Source organism: Pseudorca crassidens, chromosome 10, assembly GCF_039906515.1.
Source record: "Pseudorca crassidens isolate mPseCra1 chromosome 10, mPseCra1.hap1, whole genome shotgun sequence".
NCBI classification, from domain to species: domain Eukaryota; kingdom Metazoa; phylum Chordata; class Mammalia; order Artiodactyla; family Delphinidae; genus Pseudorca; species Pseudorca crassidens.
The window spans coordinates 5,187,417-5,210,528 of NC_090305.1; the positions used below are offsets into that span (position 1 = coordinate 5,187,417).

The 23,112-nt window shown below is 44.0% G+C and overlaps 1 protein-coding gene across 4 annotated transcripts in view; it reads left to right on the forward strand.

The window, feature by feature from the left end:
- Positions 1-23,112, forward strand: part of DSP (desmoplakin) — a 99,030-nt gene that overhangs the window by 34,024 nt on the left and 41,894 nt on the right. Inside the window, exons 2-3 of one of the 4 annotated variants that reach the window (XM_067751945.1) lie at positions 19,994-20,154; positions 20,246-20,315. The exons of 1 other annotated variant lie outside the window; for it this stretch is intronic. Coding sequence is in view for 2 of the 3 variants with exons in the window: in XM_067751944.1 (XP_067608045.1) it covers positions 22,843-23,036 (194 nt within the window). In the remaining variant the exon portion in view is untranslated. Of the gene's footprint in view, positions 1-19,993; positions 20,155-20,245; positions 20,316-22,422; positions 23,037-23,112 lie in introns of those variants that run through there. 2 more of the 4 variants (XM_067751944.1, XM_067751948.1) reach the window with 2 other exon arrangements.

The following is a 23,112-nucleotide window of genomic DNA, read 5'->3' on the forward strand; positions in this document are numbered from 1 at the left end:
TGAGAACAAAGTTGTCACAGAGAGCGCCCAATTCTATTAGGAAGAGCAAGGGTCAGGGAACAGTTTTATACATAATTCTACCAAAAGACAACAAGGAGATAAAGTAAGTCATAGGAAATGTTTACAAGTTAAATGCATGGTTATGACTTCCAGTTGCCATCTGGCTATGCTTCTTGTTACATTAAAAACTGCCAGCACACTCTCCCCCCAGCCCCAGCCTATGATCAAAGCCTCCTTTAAACTGATATTTCATTAATTTTTGGTGGTACTGAAAACAACCAACCAGCCGGTGAACTCACTTCTTAAAAAATGTATTTATACTTATAAAAAAATTTTTAAGGCATAGAGTGGGTATCCTACTTCTTAACAGTGTATTTCTAGAACAATTAAAATCTTGCATTTACAAAATAGTTGATAGAACAATTCCTCTGGACTGTACAAGAAGGGGGGCACCACGACAGCTGGTGAGACTCCCTTTACGTTGGTCAGATTCGGCTTCTTTCTCCCCTGCTCCACAGAGGCTGGCCTTTCCTTAGCAGCTGTATTTCTGCAGGTGCGTCTTCTTTCATTTCTTGGTTGGTCACTTTGGCTCGTTTTCCTTTCGCATCCCCTTTTCCTTTTTTCTGCATATATATATATTTTTTTCACATCACTGTTTGCAGGATCAGATTTGGATGACATTTGGTGGGTCTCTCCTTGGGCTCGGTATCAGGGAGATTCATTCCAGGACCGCTGGAGATGCCAAAACCCACAGATGCTCAAGTCCCTTATGTAAAGTGGTGTAGTATTTGCATATAACCTACGCATATCCCCCCGTGTACTTTAAATCATTTCTAGATGACTTTTTTTTTAACTACTAGATGACTTTTAATACCTAATACAATGTAAATGTTATGTAAATAGCTGTAAATACAAAGCAAATGTTTTGTAAATAGTTGTTGGATGGCAAATTCAAGTTTTGATCTGGGGAACTTTCTTGAATTAAAAGAATAATTTTATTTTTGATCTGCGGTTGGTTGAATCTGCAGATGTGGAACCACGGATACAGAGGGCCAGCTCTACTGCCTTTTTTTTTTTTTTGCGGTACGCGGGCCCCTCACCGCTGTGGCCTCCCCCGCCGCAGAGCACAGGCTCCGGACGCGCAGGCTCAGCGGCCATGGCTCACTGGCCCAGCCGCTCCGCGGTACGCGGGATCCTCCCGGACCGGGGCACGAACCCGTGTCCCCTGCATCTGCAGGCGGACTCTCAACCACTGCGCCACCAGGGAAGCCCTCTACTGCCTTTTGAGCTGAACTGCTGTCTCTCCTGGGTATCTTGGCAGAGGCTGGGGTGGAGTGCACCAGGGTGTTTGTGGGGACAGCACAGCGAGAGCCTTCGCAGAGCTGAGTGGCTGGACATTGCCACTCTTGCCACTCCCGAGCTGCTGGGACTCCTGTTGTCAAACTTGTAAAAGCAGCAGAACTCCTTTTTATTCATGAAATCTTGCGCAGAATCCGACACGTATTAGGGATAGAGGTGGGACTGTCTCTGTGAGCTGGGGGTGCTCTTGTGGAATGCAGATACATTTAACTTGAAAATCTCACTGCTTTTTCATGTAGTGCTGCAAAGACTTTTACTTGGGAGTATGAAAAATAATAAAAAGCCTCTTAGAGTTTTTTTTTCCGTAAATGGGAATTACTTGTCTCTTCCGCCGATTCTCGGGATTGGGGAGAACAAGGTAAAGGGTGGATGCTGGCAGTGAAGGCTTTGGGAGCTAATGGCTCTTACAGTCCTGACACCGATGCCAGTGAAAGAGGGGTGCTGGATGGCAGGCCTCATGGGGCGGGGGAGGGCAGCAGGCAAATCTGAAGGCCTAATAGGCACGGATATGGCCCCTGTGTTCCCACGTGTTTTGCTTTCTTCAGCCATAAGTGCGGGTAGAGAACGAGAGGGGCATATCCTTCTGAGACAGAACGTGGTTAGAATGCAGCTGTGCTCGACCTGGTCACCCTGATGACCCATCAGGCGCTCAGCCCAATAGAAAACACCCACTGAGCCATCCTATTAAGTGACCCAAGACCTTGATTAATGACCACTGATCTGTATTCATTGTTTACCAGCAGGTGAATAAGGTCTTTAATGATACCAGAGAAGAAAACATTTAGGAAAATACAGGCTAGATGACCGTATGACCTGCAGAGCCTAGACTTTTTTTTATCTGGCCGATTGGTTTGGGCTCTGCAGTAAGCGTAGCCCCAGTTTTTAAAAATAAATTTATTTATTTATTTTTGGCTGCGTTGGGTCTTTGTTGCTGTGCTTGGGCTTTCTCTAGTTTGTTGCGGTGCACGGGCTTCTCATTGTGGTGGCTTCTCTTGTTGCGGAGCATGGGCTCTAGGTGCACGGGCTTCAGTAGTTGTGGCTTGTAGGCTCAGTAGTTGTGGCTCGCAGGCTCTAGAGTGCAGGCTCAGTAGTTGTGGTGCACGGGCTGAGTTGCTCCGCGGCATGTGGGATCTTCCCCGACCAGGGATTGAACCTGTGTCCCCTGCATTGGCAGGCAGATTCTTAACCACTGCACCACCAGAGAAGTCCTGAATTGATTTTACTATTTATCACACAAAAGGGATGTACAACCTTGGAGGATTCCTTTTCTACTTGTGCTTTTGATGTAAAGACTAAGGAATCCAGACCTGGAAGGGGAAAACGATAGTAAAACCAGCTATTAACCTGTGTGGCTTTTTGATGATCAGCCTGAGGGTCGAGCCTGAGTTTTCCTTGAATGAGGGTGTCTGTGTTTATACATTTGTTTGCTGAAGCCACAGGCGTCTTGTTTATTAACTCATTCATTATTTTATTTCCTGAGCCCTTTTATGGGCCAGGCATTGTGTTAGAGGCTGAATTTTCCAAGGGGGAGGTCTGTTCTTCACACCCGGGGAGACTTGGGAGCCCAAATAGAGTATTTATAGATTTCACCTTCAGAGTTCAAGAAACACCTAATTTCCTAAAATAAAATATTACTGCTTTTAATTATGCCATGTACATAATAAGAACTCTAAATGCATTTTGGGATAAAGATAATAGTATTGTCCATGTTTCTCTAGAATAAATCACGACAAACTCTGGATTGGTTAGATTGTCATGAATCCAAATCATTATCACTTTTTAAACTAAACCCAATCTCTTTGCCAGTTAATTAACAACAATGCATTGCAGTCCTTCATGGTGGGGGGCGGCTTTTCCTGGGAGTAACAGCTGACTGACATTTAGGCTGCCCCTGTCCTTTTAGCTCTACTGCCAAGAGTGAGAGACACCACCGACGTCTGTGCATTGCTGTGAGGTTTAAAGTCTCATGTCAGAAGGATCTCTAGGCTTCTTCAAGGAAGTATTTGATAGATGTATGAAAAACATATTGAATAGCCTTTTCTTTCTTTTTTTTTTTTTTTACATCTTTATTGGAGGGTAATTAATTTACAATGAATAGCCTTTTCGAGCTGTGCAATAAGTTGTCAGTTTTTTGCTTCAAATGATTTCCTGCAAGCTCATGGCCATGTCACAAAGAAGAGTGACAATATAAGATTCGCCCAAGGGCACAGGGGTGGAGGGTGATTCTCTTCTTCCCGTGGCAAACATCCTCTTAGTGGTTGACCTTGACCATTGGCTCACTTCCAACTTTGACTGAACTGGTATCTGTCAGCTCAGATTCCTCTGAGGCTTGGACTGCGGAGAGGAAAGAGGCAGGCAAAATGAACTCACTCAATTGTATTTAAATTCATCGCACTGAACCCACTACTGTAAATGCCATTAACACCTGTAGTAATTATATTGTGTAATCTGTGAGGTGAGACACCGGCCCCCAACCCCGCAAGCCCCCACTTTGTATTCTTGTTGAGTGTGGAAGAGAGAGAAATGTCAGAGCTCTGCCCTACATTAACATTCCGCCCCAAAGAGAATTCCGGACTCAGAAGGGACGAATGCCCCTTTACAAGGTGCCACCCATCCTGCCCACTCTCAGCTCAGGGTCAGCAAACTCGTAGATCAGTGGTTTCTAGTCTTTGGGACGTGCATGCCTGAGGAGGTGAAGAGTTTCGTCATGGTTTTGCATCATCTATAACCACATACATCATGTTTTACACCTACATCTACTATTTTTCAAAAGTAGGAATATGTGCTTGTGGTTCATAAAGTACAAATTTGTTTCAAAGTATCGTTAAATGCACGGCAGTGTTTGTCACTACGTTCTTTCCTCCATCGGTTGCTAAAAGAAGCATAACTTTGTTTATGAGCAGATTTGCAATTTTTAATAATGAAGTGGTCCTCATAATTTAAAAGTTTGGAGGTCACTGTTTGAAAGTGTTAGTGATCTATGTTTAACTCATGAATGACTTCCTTCTAGCTGCATAAAATATTGAGGTGTTGACATTACAAAGCTGTTACAACTGGAATATATGAATCCTTTTCTGTAAAAGTCGCAATATTCTTAACAGCATCCTTTTCCAACTTACTCTGTCTCTCGACATTTACAAATCTAATTGGGGAAATATAAGCACACAAAAAATTAAAGTTAAGAAAATGCAAAGAGAAAAGATACAGTATTTGATCAATTACCAAATGCTTTGAACTCAGAGGAAAGAGTGGGAAGAGGGGAAAGAGAAAGAGGTGGGGGAAGAGGTGAGAAGGAGTGTCACCCAGGAGCCCGGGCATCAGGGCAGGCTGTTACAGACGCTGCTAATTACCGTCGGAGTAACCATGGACAGATAACCTGACCCCACTGAGCCTCTGTTCTACTGTCAATAAAATCAGTAATTTAATGCCTCCCTCACAGTGTTACTGTGAAGATAATTTATAACAACGTGTTTTAAATGCCTTGTACTACATCTGGTACAAGGTGTGTGCAAACTAAATGGTGGACTGTCAATCCCATCAGCACGGAAAGCATGACATTTATTTATGCTTCCCCAGAACTCAGCACAATGCCTGACTCATAATAGGTACTAAAAAAAATATTGGCTGAATGAAAAGATGGAAGGAAGGATGGATAGATGGTTGGATGAATTTAAGAAATGAACCATGGGCTTTGGTGACCTGGGAGGGTCTCACGGAGAAGCAAGGCTTAAGGTGAATCTAGCAGATATACGGAGAAGGTGGGAGAGTGTTGCATTGGGGGGAGGGGCGTGGATCAAAAGTACAGAGGCAGGAAAGCCTAGTGTGAGTAGAGGGTAGATTGGGACACAGTTGTGGAGGGCTTTGGATGCCAGGCTGGGGAGCTGCCAGTGGGGAGTCAGTGAGATTTTGAGATGGTGAATGATATGAGGAGAGAACCTTTCCAAAGGTTAGTCTGGTGCTGGCGTGTGGTGTGGAGCTGAGAAAGGGACGGGACAATTCATTCTAAGCAGGACATGGTCAAGTCCCTGACGAGTATAACAACCAAGGAAATAAAGAGAGATAAAGGAATGATTAAGGAGGGCATAGCTGTCGCAGTGTCTTCTCTATTCTCTATGAATTCTTAATGTGGTCATGTAAACCATTTACCACCACGCATACTGACGATTTTGAAATATACAAGATGACATTTTAAAAGTCATGGCATGGACTTCCCTGGTGGCGCAGTGGTTAAGAATCCACCTGCCAATGAAGGAGACATGGGTTCGAGCCCTGCTCCGGGAAGATCCCACATGCCACGGAGCAGCTACACCTGTGTGCCACAACTCCTGAGCCCACGTGCCACGACTACTGAGCCTGTGCTCCATAACAAGAGAAGCCACTGCAATGAGAAGCCCGTGCACCCCAATGAAGAGTAGCCCCGGCTCGCCGCAACTAGAGAAAGCCCGCGCGCAGCAATGAAGACCCAACGCAGCCAAAACTTAATTAATTAATTAATTAAAAAAAATCATGGCAGGTGAATGTTTAGCTGGAGAGGAGACATGCTGAAGTTGGAGGGTTGGATCCCCAAGGAGTGTGGAGCATGTGGCATCAATGGAGACAAGGAGTAAAGGTGATTTGAGGTCTAGGCTGGGTTTTTTTCTCTTGGCGACTTGGCAAGATAAATAGTGGTTAGATTAGGGTGGGTAGCAGAAATGGATTAATCCAAGAAATGTGAAACTGAACTGAGCAGCTAAATTGCTGAAGTTGCAAGGAGAAAGGTGAATTGGATGAGGTGCCGTGGGAGCCCATTGGGGGTGGGACACAGGGCCGACAGACTGAGAGAGATGGAGGAAGGAGCTGGACGGTTCCCCCAGCAGTGGAGAGCACAGTTGAAGCCTGGTGGGATGGAGCCAGATGTGGCCACTCCTCCTCTGTCACCTGGGCTGGCCTGGTGGACCTCCCCTTGTCACTCCGCTTTCACTTGACTAGGAGGAAGCAGGTGGAGCCTGGGAGGTGCCGCCAGAGCAGGCTGCCTGTGTGTGTTTCATTTTCAGGAAAGAGGTCTGACTGTCTGTGGGGGAAATTATTCTTCCAGATGAAGGAACCATTTGTGGAAAGGGCTACAGATGAGAGAGAGAGAGAGGGAGAGGGAGAGAGAGAGAGAGAGAGAGAGAGAGAGAGAGAGGGAGGGAGGGAGGGAGGGAGAGGGAGGGAAGGAGAGAGAGGGAGAGAGGGAGGGAGGGAGAGAGAGAGAGAGGGAGAGGGGGAGAGAGAGAGAGAGAGGGAGGGAGGGAGGGAGGAAGGGAGAGAGGGAGGGAGGGAGGAAGGGAGAGAGGGAGGGAGGGAGGGAGAGAGAGAGAGAGGGAGAGGGGGAGAGAGAGAGAGAGAAAGAAAGAAAGAAGGAAGGAAGGAAGGAAGGAGGGAGGGAGGGAGGGAGGGAAGAAAGGGGACTTCCTTTCTCCTATTCTTAAGGGCAATTCATTCATTCATTTACCATATTTATTCAATTAAAAAAAAACAACCCACTTTCCTTTTCTTCCCATAACAGCCATGTTTACTGACTGCTGATCTACCACAGGAACTCTCTGCCACCCCTAATATACTTGTTTTCTCCTGCACTGGGGACCAAGCAAGAAGGGTGTTTAGGTTGAACCCTCTCCTCCACAAGTTTTATGTTCTAGAAATGATAGAACATCCTGATTACTGAAGGTTTCATAAAATGTACAAAGAACCAGAGTGGCTTTTGACCTCTCAATGGCAACTCCACAAACAGAAGACAATGTCCAACCAACACTCAACAGGCAACGGGAACCCTTAGTGGGAAGATGGAGGAAACTTCCACATCAACAGTGGAGAAACAGGTCTGGAGAGCAATGGGCTCAGATTAGAGCAAGTCAGAAGATTCTAGGGAGGATTTCTTTCTCCCTTTCCCCCTTTTTTCCTTCCTTCCTTCCTCCCTCCCTCCCTCTCTCTCTCTTTCTCTTTATTTCTTTCTTTCTTTCTCTCTTTTTGAGGCTGCAATATCTTTTTTTAAAAAATTAATATATTTTTGAGGTAAAATTGACATATAACTTTATATTATTTTCAGGCATACAACATAATGATTCGATATTTGTATATACTGTGAAATGATCACAATAGGTGGTTGTGCCTAGTTAAAAATTTTTCTTCTTGGGCTTCCCTGGTGGCGCAGCGGTTGAGAGTCCGCCTGCTGATGCAGGGGACACGGGTTCGTGCCCCGGTCCGGGAAGATCCCACATGCCGCGGAGTGGCTGGGCCTGTGAGCCATGGCCGCTGAGCCTGCGCGTCCGGAGCCTGTGCTCCGCAACGGGAGAGGCCGCAGCAGTGAAAGGCCCACGTACCGCAAAAAAAAAAAAAAAAAAGTTTCTTCTTGTGATGAAGAATTTTGATTTACTTTTAGCACCTTTTTTTTCTAATTGAAGTATAGTTGATTTACAATACTGTGTTAGTTTCAGGTGTAGAGCAATATGATTCAGTTTTATATATATGTGTGTGTTTTTCAGATTCTTTTTGATTATAGGTTATTATAAGATAATGAATGTAGCTCCCTGTGCTATATAGTAAATCCTGTTGTTTATTTTATATATAGTAGTATGTATCTGTTAATCCCATACTCCTAATTTATTCCCCTCCTTCCCCTTTGGTAACCATAAGTTTTTTTCTATGTCTGTGAGTCTGTTTCAGTTTTGTAAATAAATTCATTTGTATTTAAAAAAAATATTTTGTAGTTCTCTCTTTTTAATTAATTAATTCATTTATTTATTTATTTTTGGCTGCGCTGGGTTTTCTTTCCTACCCGCAGGCTTTCTCTAGTTGCGGCGAGCGGGGGCTACTCTTTGTTGCGGTGCACGGGCTTCTCATTGCAATGACTTCTCTTGTTGAGGAGCACAGGCTCTAAGTGCATGGGCTAAGTAGTTGTGGCTTGCAGGCTCTAGAGCACGGGCTCAGTAGTTGTCGCGCACAGGCTTAGTTGCTCTGCGGCATGTGGGATCTTCTCAGACCAGAGATCGAACCCGTGTCCCCTGCATTGGCAGGCGGATTCTTAACCACTGCGCCACCAGGGAAGTCCCTGTATTATTTTTTAGATTCCACATATAAGTGATATCATATGATATTTATCTTTCTCTGACTTACTTTAATCAGTATGATAATCTCTAGGTCCATCCAAGTTGCTGCAAATGGCAGTATTTCATTCTTTTTTATGGCTGAACAATATTCCATTGTATGTATGTACCACATCTTTTATCCACTCATCTGTTGATGGACATTTAGTTTGCTTCCATGTCTTGGCTATTTTAAATAGCGCTGCTAAACACTGGGGCTCATGCATGTCTCTTTTCGAATTATATGTTTTTCTTTCCTGGATATATGCCCAGGAGTGGGATTGCTGGATAATGAGATAACTCTATTTTTAGTTTTTTAAGGAACCGCCATACTGCTTTCCATAGTGGTTGCACCAATTTACATTCCCACCAACAGTGCAGGAGGGCTCCATTTTCTCCACACCCTCTCCAGCAACATTTATTGTTTGTAAATTTTTGGCCGTTCTGACTGGTGTGAGGTGATACCTCATTGTAGTTTTGATTTGCATTTCTCTAATAACTAGTGATGCTTAGCATCTTTTAATGTGCCTGTTGGCCATATGTATGTCTTCTGCCCATTTTTTGAATAGGTTGCTTGGGTTTTTTGATATTGAGTTGTATAAGCTGTTTGTATACTTTGGAAATTAACCCCTTGTCAGTCACATCATTTGGAAATATTTTCTCCCATTCTGTAGATTGTCTTTTTGTTCTGTTTGTGGTTTCCTTTGCTGTGCAAAAGCTTTTAAGTTTGATTGGGTCCCATTTGTTTATTTTTGCTTTTATTTCTTTTGCCTTGGGAGACTGCTCTAAGAAAATATTGCTATGATTTATGACAGAGAATGTTTTGCCTCCTAGAAACTCTTCTAGGAGTTTTATGGTGTCATGTCTTATATTTAATTCTTTAAACCACTTTGAGTTTATTTTTGTGCATGGTGTGAGGGTGTGTTCTAACTTCACTGATTTACAGAAGGCTGTCCAGCTTTTCTAATACCACTTGCTGAAGAGACTGTCTTTTCTCCGTCATATATTCTTGCCTGCTTTGTCGAAGATTAGTTGACTGTAAATGTGTGGGTTTACTTCTGGGCTCTCTATTCTGTTCCATTGATCTATTATGTCTGTTTTTGTTAGCAACATTCAAATATACAATACAGGATTACTAACTATAGTCACCAAGCTGTGCATTCCACCACCATGACTTATTTATTTTATAACTAGAAGATTATATCTTGTAACACCCTTCACCCATTTCACCCACCCTCATCCCCCGACCAGGAGGGATATCTTCAAGCAGATGAAACTTATAGAATACCTGATAAGAATGTTTGTGTTGTGAAGAGATTTACTCAACTCAGGAAGAGTTTGGGAATAAATTAATGATAATTACCAACAACTAAGCAAAAGCAAAAAAAAAAAAGACAGTTATTAACTCTGGGGGGAGCGGAAGTTCTAAAGGAAAAGTCTATAATAATTTTACTTCTTAAAAAAAACAACACAGCAGCATTATTCACCATGTCCAAAAGGTGGAAGCAACCCAAATGTCCATCATCAACTGATGAGTGGATAAACAAAATGTGCAGTGGATATACTGTGGAATATTATTCAGCCTTAAAAAAAGAATGAAATTCTGTCACATGCTACAACATGGATGAACCTTAAAGACATGATGCTCAGTGAAACAAGCCAAATACAAAATAACAAATACTGTGTGATTCCACTTATATATGGTACCTAGAATAGTCACATTTATAGAGACAGATAGTAGAAGTTCCCAGGGGCTGAGGGTGGGTAGGGGGAGAGATTTGTTAGTCTTTAATGGGTACAGTCTCTGTTTGAGATGATAGAAAAGTTCTGGAGATGGGTGGTGGTGATAGTTGCACAACTTTGTGAATGTACTTAATGCCACTGAACCGTACACTTAAAAACAGTTTAAAGAGTCAATTTTACGTTATGTGTATTTTTTCACAATTAAAAAGTAAAACCTTGTCAGTTCCTGTACAAATGAACTGGATTATAATTACCTTTCTCATACTGATAAATATCAGATTTTTAACATTCAGGTGTTAGGGATCTCATTTTCAAAACTAGGTACAAAAGCTATCCTTTTCTTTAAGAATTGCATAGCTCTATTTAAAAGAACTATTATTAGAAATGTATATACTAAAAAATAGGTCTTCATTGATAACATCTATGCCTTAGATAGTATGTCTCTTATAACACATAACTTTTAATATAAAACAACTGACCATACTATATATATATATATATATATATATATATGGCTTAAAAATTGCCTTTTTTAACTTTTCATTTTGCCTTCTGTCTATGTAAACACACCCATTTTCTTTAAATGTCTAAAAATTTTAGATTTACACAGCCATGTTTTTAACATTTATCTTTTTTTTTTTTTTTTGCGGTACGCGGGCCTCTCACTGTTGTGGCCTCTCCCGTTGCGGAGCACAGGCTCCGGACGCGCAGGCTCAGCGGCCATGGCTCACGGGCCCAGCCGCTCCGCGGCATACGGGATCCTCCCGGACCGGGGCACAGACCCGTGTCCCCTGCATTGGCAGGCGGACTCTCAACCACTGCGCCACCAGGGAAGCCCCAACATTTATCTTTAATGATAATTCTGAGATCAAGATGTATTTTTTTGTCTTATTTATTTAAACATCTTTATTGGAGTATAATTGCTTTACAGTGGTGTTAGTTTCTGCTGTATAACAAAGTGAATCAGCTATACATATACATATATCCCCATATCCCCTCCCTCTTGCGTCTCCCTCCCACACTCCCTATCCCACCCCTCTAGGTGGTCACAAAGCACGGAGCTGATCTCCCTGTGCTATGCGGCTGCTTCCCACTAGCTATCTATTTTACATTTGGTAGTGTATATATGTCCATGCCACTCTCTCACTTCATCCCAGGTTACACTTCCCCCTCCCCGTGTCCTCAAGTTCATTCTCTATGTCTGTGTCCTGCCCCTAGATTCTTCAGAACCTTTTATTTTTTTTTTAGATTCCATATATATGTGTTAGCATACGGTATTTGTTTTCCTCTTTCCGACTTACTTCACTCTGTATGACAGACTCTAGGTCCATCCACCTCAGTACAAATAAGTCAATTTTGTTTCTTTTTATGGCTGAGTAATATTCCACTGTATATTTGTGCCACATCTTCTTTACTCATTCATCCAATGATGGACACTTAGGTTGCTTCCATGTCCTGGCTATTGTAAATAGTGCTGCAATGAACATTGGGGTACATGACTCTTTTTGAATTATGGTTTTCTCAGGGTGTACACCCAGTAGTGGCATCGCTGGGTCATATGTTAGTTCTATTTTTAGTTTTTTAAGGAACCTCCGTACTGTTCTCCATAGTGGTTGTATCAATTTGCATTCCCACCAACAGTGCAAGAGGGTTCCCTTTTCTTCACACCCTCTCCAGCATTTACTGTTTGTAGATTTTTTGATGATGGCCATTCTGACTGGTGTGAGGTGATACCTCACTGTACTTTGTTTTTCTTTTTCTTTTTTTTTTTTTTTTTTGCGGTACGTGGGCCTCTCACTGTTGTGGCCTCTCCCGTTGCAGAACACAGGCTCCTGACGCACAGGCTCAGCGACCATGGCTCACGGGCCCAGCCGCTCCGCAGCATGTGGGATCTTCCCAGACCAGGGCATGAACCCGTGTCCCCTGCATCGGCAGGCAGACTCTCATCTACTGCGCCACCAGGGAAGCCCCTCTCATTGTAGTTTTGATTTGCATTTCTCTAATGATTAATGATGTTGAGCATCCTTTCATGTGTTTGTTGGCAATTTGTATATCTTCTTTGGAGAAATGTCTGTTTAGGGCTTCTGCCCGTTTTTGGATTGGGTTGTTTGTTTTTTTGATATTGAGCTGCAAGAGTTGCTTGTATATTTTGGAGATTAATCCTTTGTCAGTTGCTTCATTTGCAAATATTTTCTCCCATTCTGAGGGTTGTCTTTTCGTCTTGTTTATGGTTTCCTTGGCTGTGCAAAAGCTTTTAAGTTTCATTAGGTCCCATTTGCTTATTTTTGTTTTTATTTCCTTTCACTAGGAGGTGGGTCAAAAAGGATCTTGCTGTGATTTATGTCATAGAGTGTTCTGCCTATGTTTTCCTCTAAGAGTTTGATTGTGTCTGGCCTTAAATTTAGGTCTTTAATCCATTTTGAGTTTATTTTTGTGTATGGTGTTAGGGAGTGTTCTAATTTCATTCTTTTACATGTAGCTGTCCAGTTTTCCCAGCACCACTTATTGAAGAGGCTGTCTTTTCTCCATTGTATATTCTTCCCTCCTTTATCAAAGATAAGATGACCATATGTGTGTGGATTTATCTCTGGGCTTTCTATCCTGTTCCATTGATCTATATGTCTGTTTTTGTGCCACTACCACACTGTCTTGATTACTGTAGCTTTGTAGTATGGTCTAAAGTCAGGGAGCCTGATTCCTCCAGCTCTGTTTTTCTTTCTTAAGATTGCTTTGGCTATTTGGGGTCTTTTGTGTTTCCATACAAATTGTGAAATTTTTTGTTTTAGTTCTGCGAAAAATTCCGTTGGTAGTTTGATAGGAATTGCATTGAATCTGTAGATTGCTTTGGGTAGTAGAGTCATTTTCACAATGTTGATTCTTCCAATCCAAGAACATGGTATGTCTCTCCATCTGTTTGTATCATCTTTAATTTCTTTCATCAGTGTCTTATAATTTTCTGCATACATGTCTTTTGTCTCCTTAGGTAGGTTTATTCCTAGGTATTTTATTCTTTTTTTTTTTTTTTGCGTACGCGGGCCTCTCACTGCTGTGGCCTCTCCCGTTGTGGAGCACAGGCTCCAGACGTGCAGGCTCAGCGGCCATGGCTCACGGGCCCAGCCGCTCCATGGCATGTGGGATCTTCCCGGACCGGGGCACGAACCCGGGTCCCCTGCAAAGGCAGGCAGACTCTCAACCACTGCGCCACCAGGGAAGCCCTATTTTATTCTTTTTGTTGCAATGGTAAATGCGAGTGTTTCCTTAATTTATCTTTCTGATTTTTCATCATTAGTGTATAGGAATGCAAGAGATTTCTGTGCATTAATTTTGTATACTGCTACTTTACCAAATTCATCGATTAGCTCTAGTATTTTTCTGGTAGCATCTTTAGGATTCTCTACGTATAGTATCATGTCATCTGCAAACAGTGACAGTTTTACTTCTTCTTTTCTGATTTGGATTCCTTTAATTTATTTTTCTTCTCTGATTGCTGTGGCTAAAACTGCCAAAACTATGTTGAATAATAGTGGTGAGAGTAAGAAACCTTCTCTTGTTCCTGATCTTAGAGGAAATGGTTTCAGTTTTTCACCATTGAGAACGATGTTGGCTGTGGGTTTGTCATATATGGCCTTCATTATGTTGAGGTAAGTTCCCTCTATGCCTACTTTCTGGAGAGTATTTTTTTATCGTAAATGGGTGTTGAATTTTGTCAAAAGCTTTTTCTGCATCTATTGAGATGATCATATGGTTTTTATCCTTCAGTTTGCTAATATGGTTTATCACATTGATTGATTTGCATATATATATATATATATATTTTTTTTTTTTTTTTTTTTTTTTTTTGCGGTACGCGGGCCTCTCCCATGGCAGAGCACAGGCTTTGGACGCGCAGGCTCAGCAGCCATGGCTCACAGGCCTAGCCGCTCCACGGCATGTGGGATCTTCCTGGACCGGGGCACGAACCCTGCATCGGCAGGTGGACTCTCAACCACTGCGCCACCAGGGAAGCCTGATTTGCATATATCAAAGCATCCTTGCATTCCTGGGTTACACCCCACTTGGTCATGGTATATTATCCTTTTAATGTGCTGCTGGATTCTGTGTGCTAGTATTTTGTTGAGGATTTTTGCATCTATGTTCATCAGTGATATTGGCCTGTAGTTTTCTTTCTTTGTGACATCCTTTTCTGGTTTTGGTATCATGGTGATGGTGGCCTTGTAGAAAGTGTTTGGGAGTGTTCCTCCCTCTGCTATATTTTGGAAGAGTTTGAGAAGGTTAGGTGTTAGCTCTTCTCGAAATGTTTGATAGAATTCGCCTGTGAAGCCATGTGGTCCTGGGCTTTTGTTTGTTGGATGATTTTTTTTTTTTTTGCGGTACACGGGCCTCTCACTGCTGTGGCCTCTCCTGTTGCAGAGCACAGGCTCCGGACGTGCAGGCCCAGCAGCCATGGCTCACGGGCCCAGCCGCTCCGTGGCATGTGGGATCTTCCCGGACTGGGGCACAAACCCGTGTCCCCTGCATCAGCAGATGGACTCTCAACCACTGTGCCACCAGGGAAGCCCTGTTGGAAGATTTTTAATCACAGTTTCAATTTCAGTGCTTGTGATTGGTCTGTTTATATTTTCTATTTCTTCCTGGTTCAGTCTCGGAAGGTTGTGCTTTTCTAAGAATTTGTCCATTTCTTCCAGGTTGTCCATTTTATTGGCATATAGTTGCTTATAGTAATCTCTCATGATCCTTTGTATTTCTGTAGTGTCAGTTGTTACTTCTCCTTTTTCATTTCTAATTCTATTTGATTTTAGTCTTTTCCATGTTTTTCTTGATGAGTCTGGCTAGTGGTTTATCCATTTTGTTTATCTTCTCAAAGAACCAGCTTTTAGTTTTATTGATCTTTGCTATTGTTTCCTTCATTTCTTTTTCATTTATTTCTGATCTGATCTTTATGATTTCTTTCCTTCTGCTGACTTTGGGTTTTTTTGTTCTTCTTTCTCTAATTGCTTTAGGTTAAGTTTAGATTGTTTATTTGAGATGTTTCTTGTTTCTTGAGGTAGGATTGTATTGCTATAAACTTCCTTCTTAGAACTGCTTTTGCTGCATCCCATAGGTTTTGGGTCGTCGTGTTTTCATTGTCATTTGTTTCTAGGTATTTTTTGATTTCCTCTTTGACTTCTTCAGTGATCTCTTGGTTATTTAGTAGTGTATTGTTTAGCCTTCATGCGTTTGTATTTTTTACAGTTTTTTTCCTGTAATTGATACCTAGTCTCATAGCATTGTGGTTGGAAAATGTACTCAATACAATTTCAAATTTCTTAAGTTTACTAAGGCTTGATTTGTGACCCAAGGTATGATCTATCCTGGAGAATGTTCCATGAGCACTTGAGAAAAATGTGTATTCTGTTGTTTTTGGATGGAGTGTCCTATAAATAGCACTTAAGTCCATCTTGTTTCATGTGTCATGTAAAGCTTGTGTTTCCTTATTTATTTTCATTTTGGATGATCTGTCCACTGGTGAAAGTGGGGTGTTAAAGTCCCCTACTATTTGTGTTACTGTCCATTTCCCCTTTTATGGTAATATGTATTTAATATTAAGTCCCTCTTATAAGCCAAGTCCCTCTGTAGTTAAAAAAGAGGTTTAAAAACCCTCCTCTTGTGTATTACATTTTTTCTCAGGGATACATTAAATAGGAATGCTGATTTTTGTTTTAAGAACACAGTAATTCCAGTTTTAAATCCTTAAATTTTTTTATTCCTTATTCAGTAAAGAAAAATAAAAGCTTGTTTAGAGATGACAGCTGGCACCTCTTCTGAGTGCCTGGGTGGGAAAGGACTGCAGATGCTGTCCTAGATTCTGCCTGGAGCCAAACTGCTAAGCAGTCACAACTCCCAGGGGCCGTCAGGCAGGTCTAACGAGAATAGAGAATAAAGTGTAGCTCTCCACACCCACCTCTGCAAGACAGAACGGCTTCAAGGTTTGCTGAAACTGCTTCGGAACTGTGCTATAACTTTGTCCTGAATGTGAAACGTTTCTGGCTGATGTCAGCAAGGTTTAAATGTTTCAGTTTAAATACTACAAATCATTAAAAATACACACACACACATATCAAATCAAGTTAGATTTGTTGTCAAGGGCATTGATTTACAGCAGAAGAAACAATCCTCTATACTCTCCTCTTGATTTTGCATGACTTTTTCTTGAACCCAGCTCTTGCTAAAGGGAAGCTGGGGCTAAGGAAGGATTGCTGGGAAGACCCTACAAGGACTTGCCTGCACCCTTTGGGGCAGGACTGTTTTCCTAAACACCGTTTGGTGATGGTTGTAGCTGCCTTCCATGAAGGATTGCTCCCCCCTCCAGCCCTGCCTCGCCCTCGCCCACTTGTTACCCATCCACAGGGGCTGCTGTTTGCCATTAATGTGAAAATTCTAGAAGAGGGGTGGATCGCATGTATGGAAACCTCCAGCATCTGCCCCTTGCTAGTTTCAAAAAGCCTTTTTAAAAAAACAAACAGGGCTTCCCTGGTGGCGCCGTGGTTGAGAGTCTGCCTGCCGATGCAGGGTACACGGGTTTGTGCCCCGGTCCGGGAGGATCCCACATGCCGCGGAGCGGCTGCGCCCGTGAGCCATGGCCGCTGAGCCTGCGCGTCCGGAGCCTGTGCTCCGCAACGGGAGAGGCCACAACAGTGAGAGGCCCGCGTACCGCAAAACAAACAAACAAACAAACAAAAAATAATAAGAGTAGTTTTTTTGATGTACCTTCTGCAAAGCATGCTGATTACTTTATAGTCACTGTGTTTCCAGACATCCTATGTGTCTAGTGTAGGAAAATAACAATTGATCAGATAGTTTCTTGGTTTCAAATTAATACCAATCATTAACTCAGGGAAGTTTCTTAACCTTTCTGGGACTCGCTATTTTCTTTTATTAAAATGTGGCTTTTGGTTTATACGGCTCTTCCGTCAGGGAAATGCTCCAGAGCCCAGGTGCAGTGGGTGGGTCCTGGGCTCCCAGCAGGGTACAACCAGTCTGCCCCCTGCCCCCCACCATGATCTGTTTTAGCTACTGGGTTTCATTGGTAGAAGGAGTTCCAAGACTCTCAATGTTTTGAAAACAATTCGTATAAAAGTTCTTGAAGGCAGCTTTCGTTTCTGAAATTCTTTATGGAATACCTATTTTTAATTCTTTTGGTAAAGGCTGAATAGCAATTCATAATTTTCTTCATGGAGCTCTTAGCACAATATACATCCATGTGGTATTGGCTGATAACAGGGTTTACCAGCAGTAATGTAAACCCTGAGTACGTGTTCCAATCCCAACGTGGTAGAAGGACAATCTACTCACAATGACAGTCCCTCACAAGCATAAGCTTAAAAAACTCCTTTGAGAGTATATTTTAAAGGCTAGCTTATTTGGCTATTCAGTGACTGTGTGGTTGCCCAACAAAATTAAGGTGAGTTATTGTTTAGCTTGGTGGGTTAGAAGTCACTTGGCTAAGAGTGTAGGTGTCTTCTGTGTAGCCCATACCTGTGCATGCCATCATCCACGCCCTTAACTTCCAGCCTCCCTATCTTGCAAACTTGGGCTCTTAATGAAAAAGATCTGGCAGGAAAGTATAGATGAATCTCCAATATCTATGTTATCCAATTAAATGTAGTCAAAAAAAACATACTCAAAACACAAAGGATGGACTTCCCTGGTAGTGCAGTGGTTAAGAATCTGCCTGCCAGTGCACATGTTCGAGCCCTGGTCCGGGAAGATCCCACATGCCATGGAGCAACTAAGCCCGTGCGCCACAACTACTGAGCCCACGCACTGCAGCTACTGAAGCCCATGGTCTACAGCCCGTGCTCTGCAACAAAGAGAAGCCACCACAATGAGAAGCCAGCGCACCTCAACCAACGGCAGTCCCTGCTCGCGGCAACTAGAGAAAGCCTGCACGCAGCAACGAAGACCCAACGCAGCCAAAAATAAATTTAAAAAATTTTTTAAAGTCTATTAAAAAACAAAACAAAACACCACAGGGCTTCCCTGGTGGCGCAGTGGTTGAGAATCCACCTGCCAATGCAGGGGACACGGGTTCGAGCCCTGGTCCGGGAAGATCCCACATGCCGCGGAGCAACTAAGCCCGTGCGCCACAACTGCTGAGCCTGTGCTCTAGAACCCGCAAGCCACAAGTACTGAGCCCACGTGCCACAACTACTGAAGCCCGCGCACCTAGAGCCCGCGCGTGCTCTGCAATGAGAAGCCACCGCAATGAGAAGACTGTGCACTGCAACGAAGAGTAGCCCCCACTCGCCGCAAGTAGAGAAAGCCCATGCACAGCAGCGAACACCCAACACAGCCAAAAATAAATAAATAAATATATTTAAAAAAAGAAAAAAAACCCCAAACAACTAACCACCCCAGATTTAAAAAAATTTTTAAAAACCCCACAAAGGATAGCATGATTTATTGGATATTATCTGTGCCAAAACAATGGGACAACTCATCAGTACAGAAACAGAAAATGTATTTGAGATGTTTCTTTCAGCTATTCAATTTCTGAAAAGTTAATCACCCTTCTCTGGCAAAAACGAAAAACTACTACAAACAGAAATTCTTCTGTCCCTGAAGGACGCTTGAACCAAGGAAAATAAAGAGAGTTCTGGGCTAATGTATATATTTCACAAACACTTTCCCATTTCTGAAATGGAATTTCTGTGGTTTATGAAACTGCTTTCTTCATTCAAAGCTTTGAATAGTTTCAACAACTTTAGGAGAGATCAATCGTATTTTTATAATATTGAGAACACAGATTTTATGATTTCTGGAAGATTCTAATTTATTCATACAAATGGAAAAATAAGGAAGTAAAAAATATATATATTTATTTATTTTTACAATTCCAATCCTAGTGTCTGTAGTTCTAATTTGTTAAAATACTACTTCCCTGGAAATTCCCTGGCAGTCCAGTGGTTAGAACTCGGCGCTTTCACTGCTGGGGCCTGTGTTCGATCCCTTAGTCGGGGAACTAAGATCCCGCAAGCTGCACGGTGAAGCCAAAGATAAAAAGGTAAAAGAAAAAAAAATACTGCTTCCCTGGCCGGCAGAACAGGTATTTTAGCTCACGGGCTGTACATCTTTTCTATGGTAAAGCATTATCATTTACCAACAAAGAGGAGAGATTTCCCATAGGATTCTGAGCAAGTAAATGATTCTTCTTAATCTCACTGAAATCAAGGTGCTCTGTTTCATTTAAAAACTATGTTCAGGGTACAACTGATGCCTCTTTCCTCACTGCAAGGTCATTTTTAAGTCCAGCCAGAGAGAAAGTGACTTGTCAGTGATGTGTCTCTAAAAGGACAAGGGTAGGTATCTACAAGTGGTAGGGAAAAAATAGCTGACCTTAGGGCAGCTAGCGAGGACTTTGCCAGACCGTGGACTCTAAACTGTATAAACCTCGTTGTAAGAAAAAAGCTACTTTTCAACCCCTCTGCTGTGCCCCACGACTCTGAAGACCTACCTTTATAACAGCAGACCTAACATTATATTGCAATTATTTGTTTTCCCACAGATATCCTACAGAGAGTGACCAGCAGTGAGCCTGCTGTGTGACACAGTAGATGCTTAATAACTGCTTGAATGAATGTTAAATGTCTCCAAGGGGGAGTTATACCGAGTCACAGGTGGGGTAAAGAGAAGCACTAGAGCTAAACATTTCACACCCAGCAAAGAGCTTTCGGTTTAATGAGTGGCGCCATTGCTTTATATGCTTCAGGAATGTTCACATATTTTATCTGACTTGATCCTCACTGTAGGTCTGCAAAGTTGGCAGGACAAGTATCATTTCCATCTAGCGCCTGAGGAGATGGAGCTCTTCCCAAGTAAACTGCAGCACTCATGTCAGAGGATGGTCTTCTGATCCCCAGCCTTCACTGGGGGCCGCTTGTGAGACAGTCAATTTAGACAACGAATGCGTGTATGTCTGGATCCCATCTGTCATGTCGATCTTTTATTTCATCCTCCTGTCTTCCTTAGAGAAAGGTAAATGAAAGTCGTCGTCTTCCCAGACCCGGCATGTTTGGCTAGCTGGAAGTCGGTCGCCTTCTTGGGAACATCTTAAGAACAGGAAGCAGTAAGGTAGGCCGGGAAGGAACGGTGGGCTGTGCTCTTCACCTCTACCCCTGTTTTGTAAACAGCTCTGCGGGTCTGGGTGATGTTTAGGTCTGTGAGTGCCTGGGCTCCTGACTACCCAGTGGGAGCTCTCAGAGGGACCCATTGGCTGAGCACAGCTTTCGCCACCACTGGGAGGTGGCTCATAGACGTGTGCTGTGTTTAAGGAGGATTCTACTGTGCAATTGTATGACCTTCTATTTACACATTATTGGACTGAAGGAATTCCTGAATTTTTAAAATTGAAGTTTTACTATGTTTTCAAGGACATTCTGTGTATATTCCAAAGTCTAGCATTGGTCCTTCTGTATAGGAGGTTATAACTACTTGCTGAACAAAGGAGGTGCATAGAAGTATTTTGTATATTATGGACTGACACCCCAAAAGGCTTCCCCTCCACCGACCCGTGTATATCTGGGCCATTTGTGCAGATGCTGACTTCCAGCCATTGATTCAATTTCAGAAGAAACACCACTCTTGTCTGTACATCAGTGTTTGTGAAATCATTTGAACACTTTATCACATTAGCCTTTACCAGAAGAGGAAACTGAGAAAATGATGGGAATTATTGAGTGCTAACAGTGGCAAACTTTCATCTCATGGTATCTTTGACTCCTTGGATTTAGGCTGGTCAACTCTGTGGACCATTGTAGAGAAAAAGACATTTTGTTAAAGATTTCTGCCTAAAATTTGAGGTGTAACTTGGGGTGCTATAATCTGGGACCTTTTAGAGAACTCCCTCCCCTCCCTTTACAACATGCAAATATAGTTTGATTTTTGTTCTTTTCAGTTTATAAACATTTCAGAAATATACTTTATAAGAAAGTGAGTTAACTGTCATTGTTTAGGGAGATGACAAATGTTTATTATAAAGATCTTTAAATGGTGTTTATTAAAGAGTAATTGAACAGTTTTTCCAAATTATAGAAACAGCTTTTTATGGATGTTGTGACTGGGTCTGGATCTAAACCCGAGTCACAGAGACTGCGGTGTTGTTCGCAGGCAGCCACTAATTGGGAGGGGCCCTCGATCAGGTGGCTGGAATGTTCTGGCTCTGAGTTACTCAACTGTACCCAGTGGATGATCTCTGTTCAGGGTTCTCTGCTGCTCTCAGGTAGACTGAAGTCCCAGGAAGGCCACCACCACTGACTTGTGGGAAAAGCTGTTTCAAAAGGGATGGGTCGGGGGAGAAGCTGCTCAGGGGCACGCAAGAGAGGAGTGGTCCCAAGGTTTTTTTGTTGTTTTTGTTTTTTTGGTACGCGGGCCTCTCACCGCCGCGGCCCCTCCCGCCGCGGAGCACAGGCTCCGGACGCGCGGGCCCAGCCGCTCCGCGACACGCGGGATCCTCCCGGACCGGGGCACGAACCCGCGTCGCCCGCATCGGCAGCCGGACTCCCAACCACTGCGCCACCAGGGAAGCCCCCAAGTTTTTTAAATAAAATTTGGAAGCGGTCTGGGGTGGAAGTCTTTGCCATTTCTCGTTTAAAATGACTGACCATCACCAGGCAAAATAAAAGACACTGCGATTTATAGTTTCATGGTACCCTATGGGAACTGACTGTAGTGGATTCCTCTTTATCTTCATGCTAAAGAAATTAGTTATTTACGGTGAAGACTTCTCCAGAAAGCGGTGGTTCTGGGTAAAAATCGTTTTACACGTCGGAAAACATGCTTCTGAGGCAATCTTCTGAATTACTGGAATAAAAGAAAATTCAAAAAGAGTCTCCGAACAAAACCTCATCATCTAAGCATTCTCTCCTCAACTGTTCGTAGCCAAAGCTTGGCTGGCACCGTTTTCAGGGATAAGCAGAAGTAAAAGTTTAATAAGTAACTGTCCAATCGAATGACTTATTTTTTAGCCTATTTCCATCCGGGGGCCGTAGAAATCCTCAAAAGCTGGGGCCCTGCTTTCCTGGCTACGGCGGCGACGCGCGGAGCGCACGCCCCGGCCAGCGCATGTCCACCCCTCGGCCGGCCGCGCGCTGGGAGCGCGCGGGTGCCGGGCCTCCGCCCCTTGCATGTTACTCAGGCCCCGGCGCGGAGGGCGGAGCCGCGGGCCGGTGCGAGTCGGTGACACCCGATGGGGCGGGGAGGCGCGGCGGCCGCACCCCGCCCTGGGAAGAAACCGGCCAGGTGTGGCTTCGGCAGCGTCGGGTGCCAGCGGGGAGGAGACTCGAGCCCCAGCCGACCAACACCACCACCCCGCCACGGCCCTGCTCCTCTGCGTCCTCGCCGCCCTGAGAGCCGCAGCCCTCGCTCCCGCTTCCACTCCCGGCCCGTCGCTGTCCCCGGCGCCCGACGCCCGACGCCCGCCCGCCGTGCCGCGCTCGCAGTGTCCAGAACGGCCGCGGTGGAGAGGCGCGTCCTCGCGATCCTTCTGCGCCCCCAGCCCAGTCCCCGGTTTGGGCCTCTCCTGGGAGCCCCTCGCTCTCTCCGAGCCGGCCCGCCCTCGCGTCCGCCTCGGCGCTGAGCGGCGCTCCGAGTGCCAGCCAACATGAGCTGCAACGGAGGCTCCAGCCCGCGGATCAACACGCTGGGCCACATGACCCGCGCCGAGTCCGGCCCCGACCTGCGCTACGAGATGACCGGCGGCGGGGGCGGGGGCGGCAGCAGCGGTGGTGGGGGCACCAGCAGGATGTACTACTCCCGGCGCTGCACGGTCACCGACCAGAACTCGGACGGCTACTGGTGGGTACCGGGCCGACCCGGAGCGCGCGGTGTGCGTGGGCCGGGGTCTCTACACTCCCCTAGCACCCTGGGACCG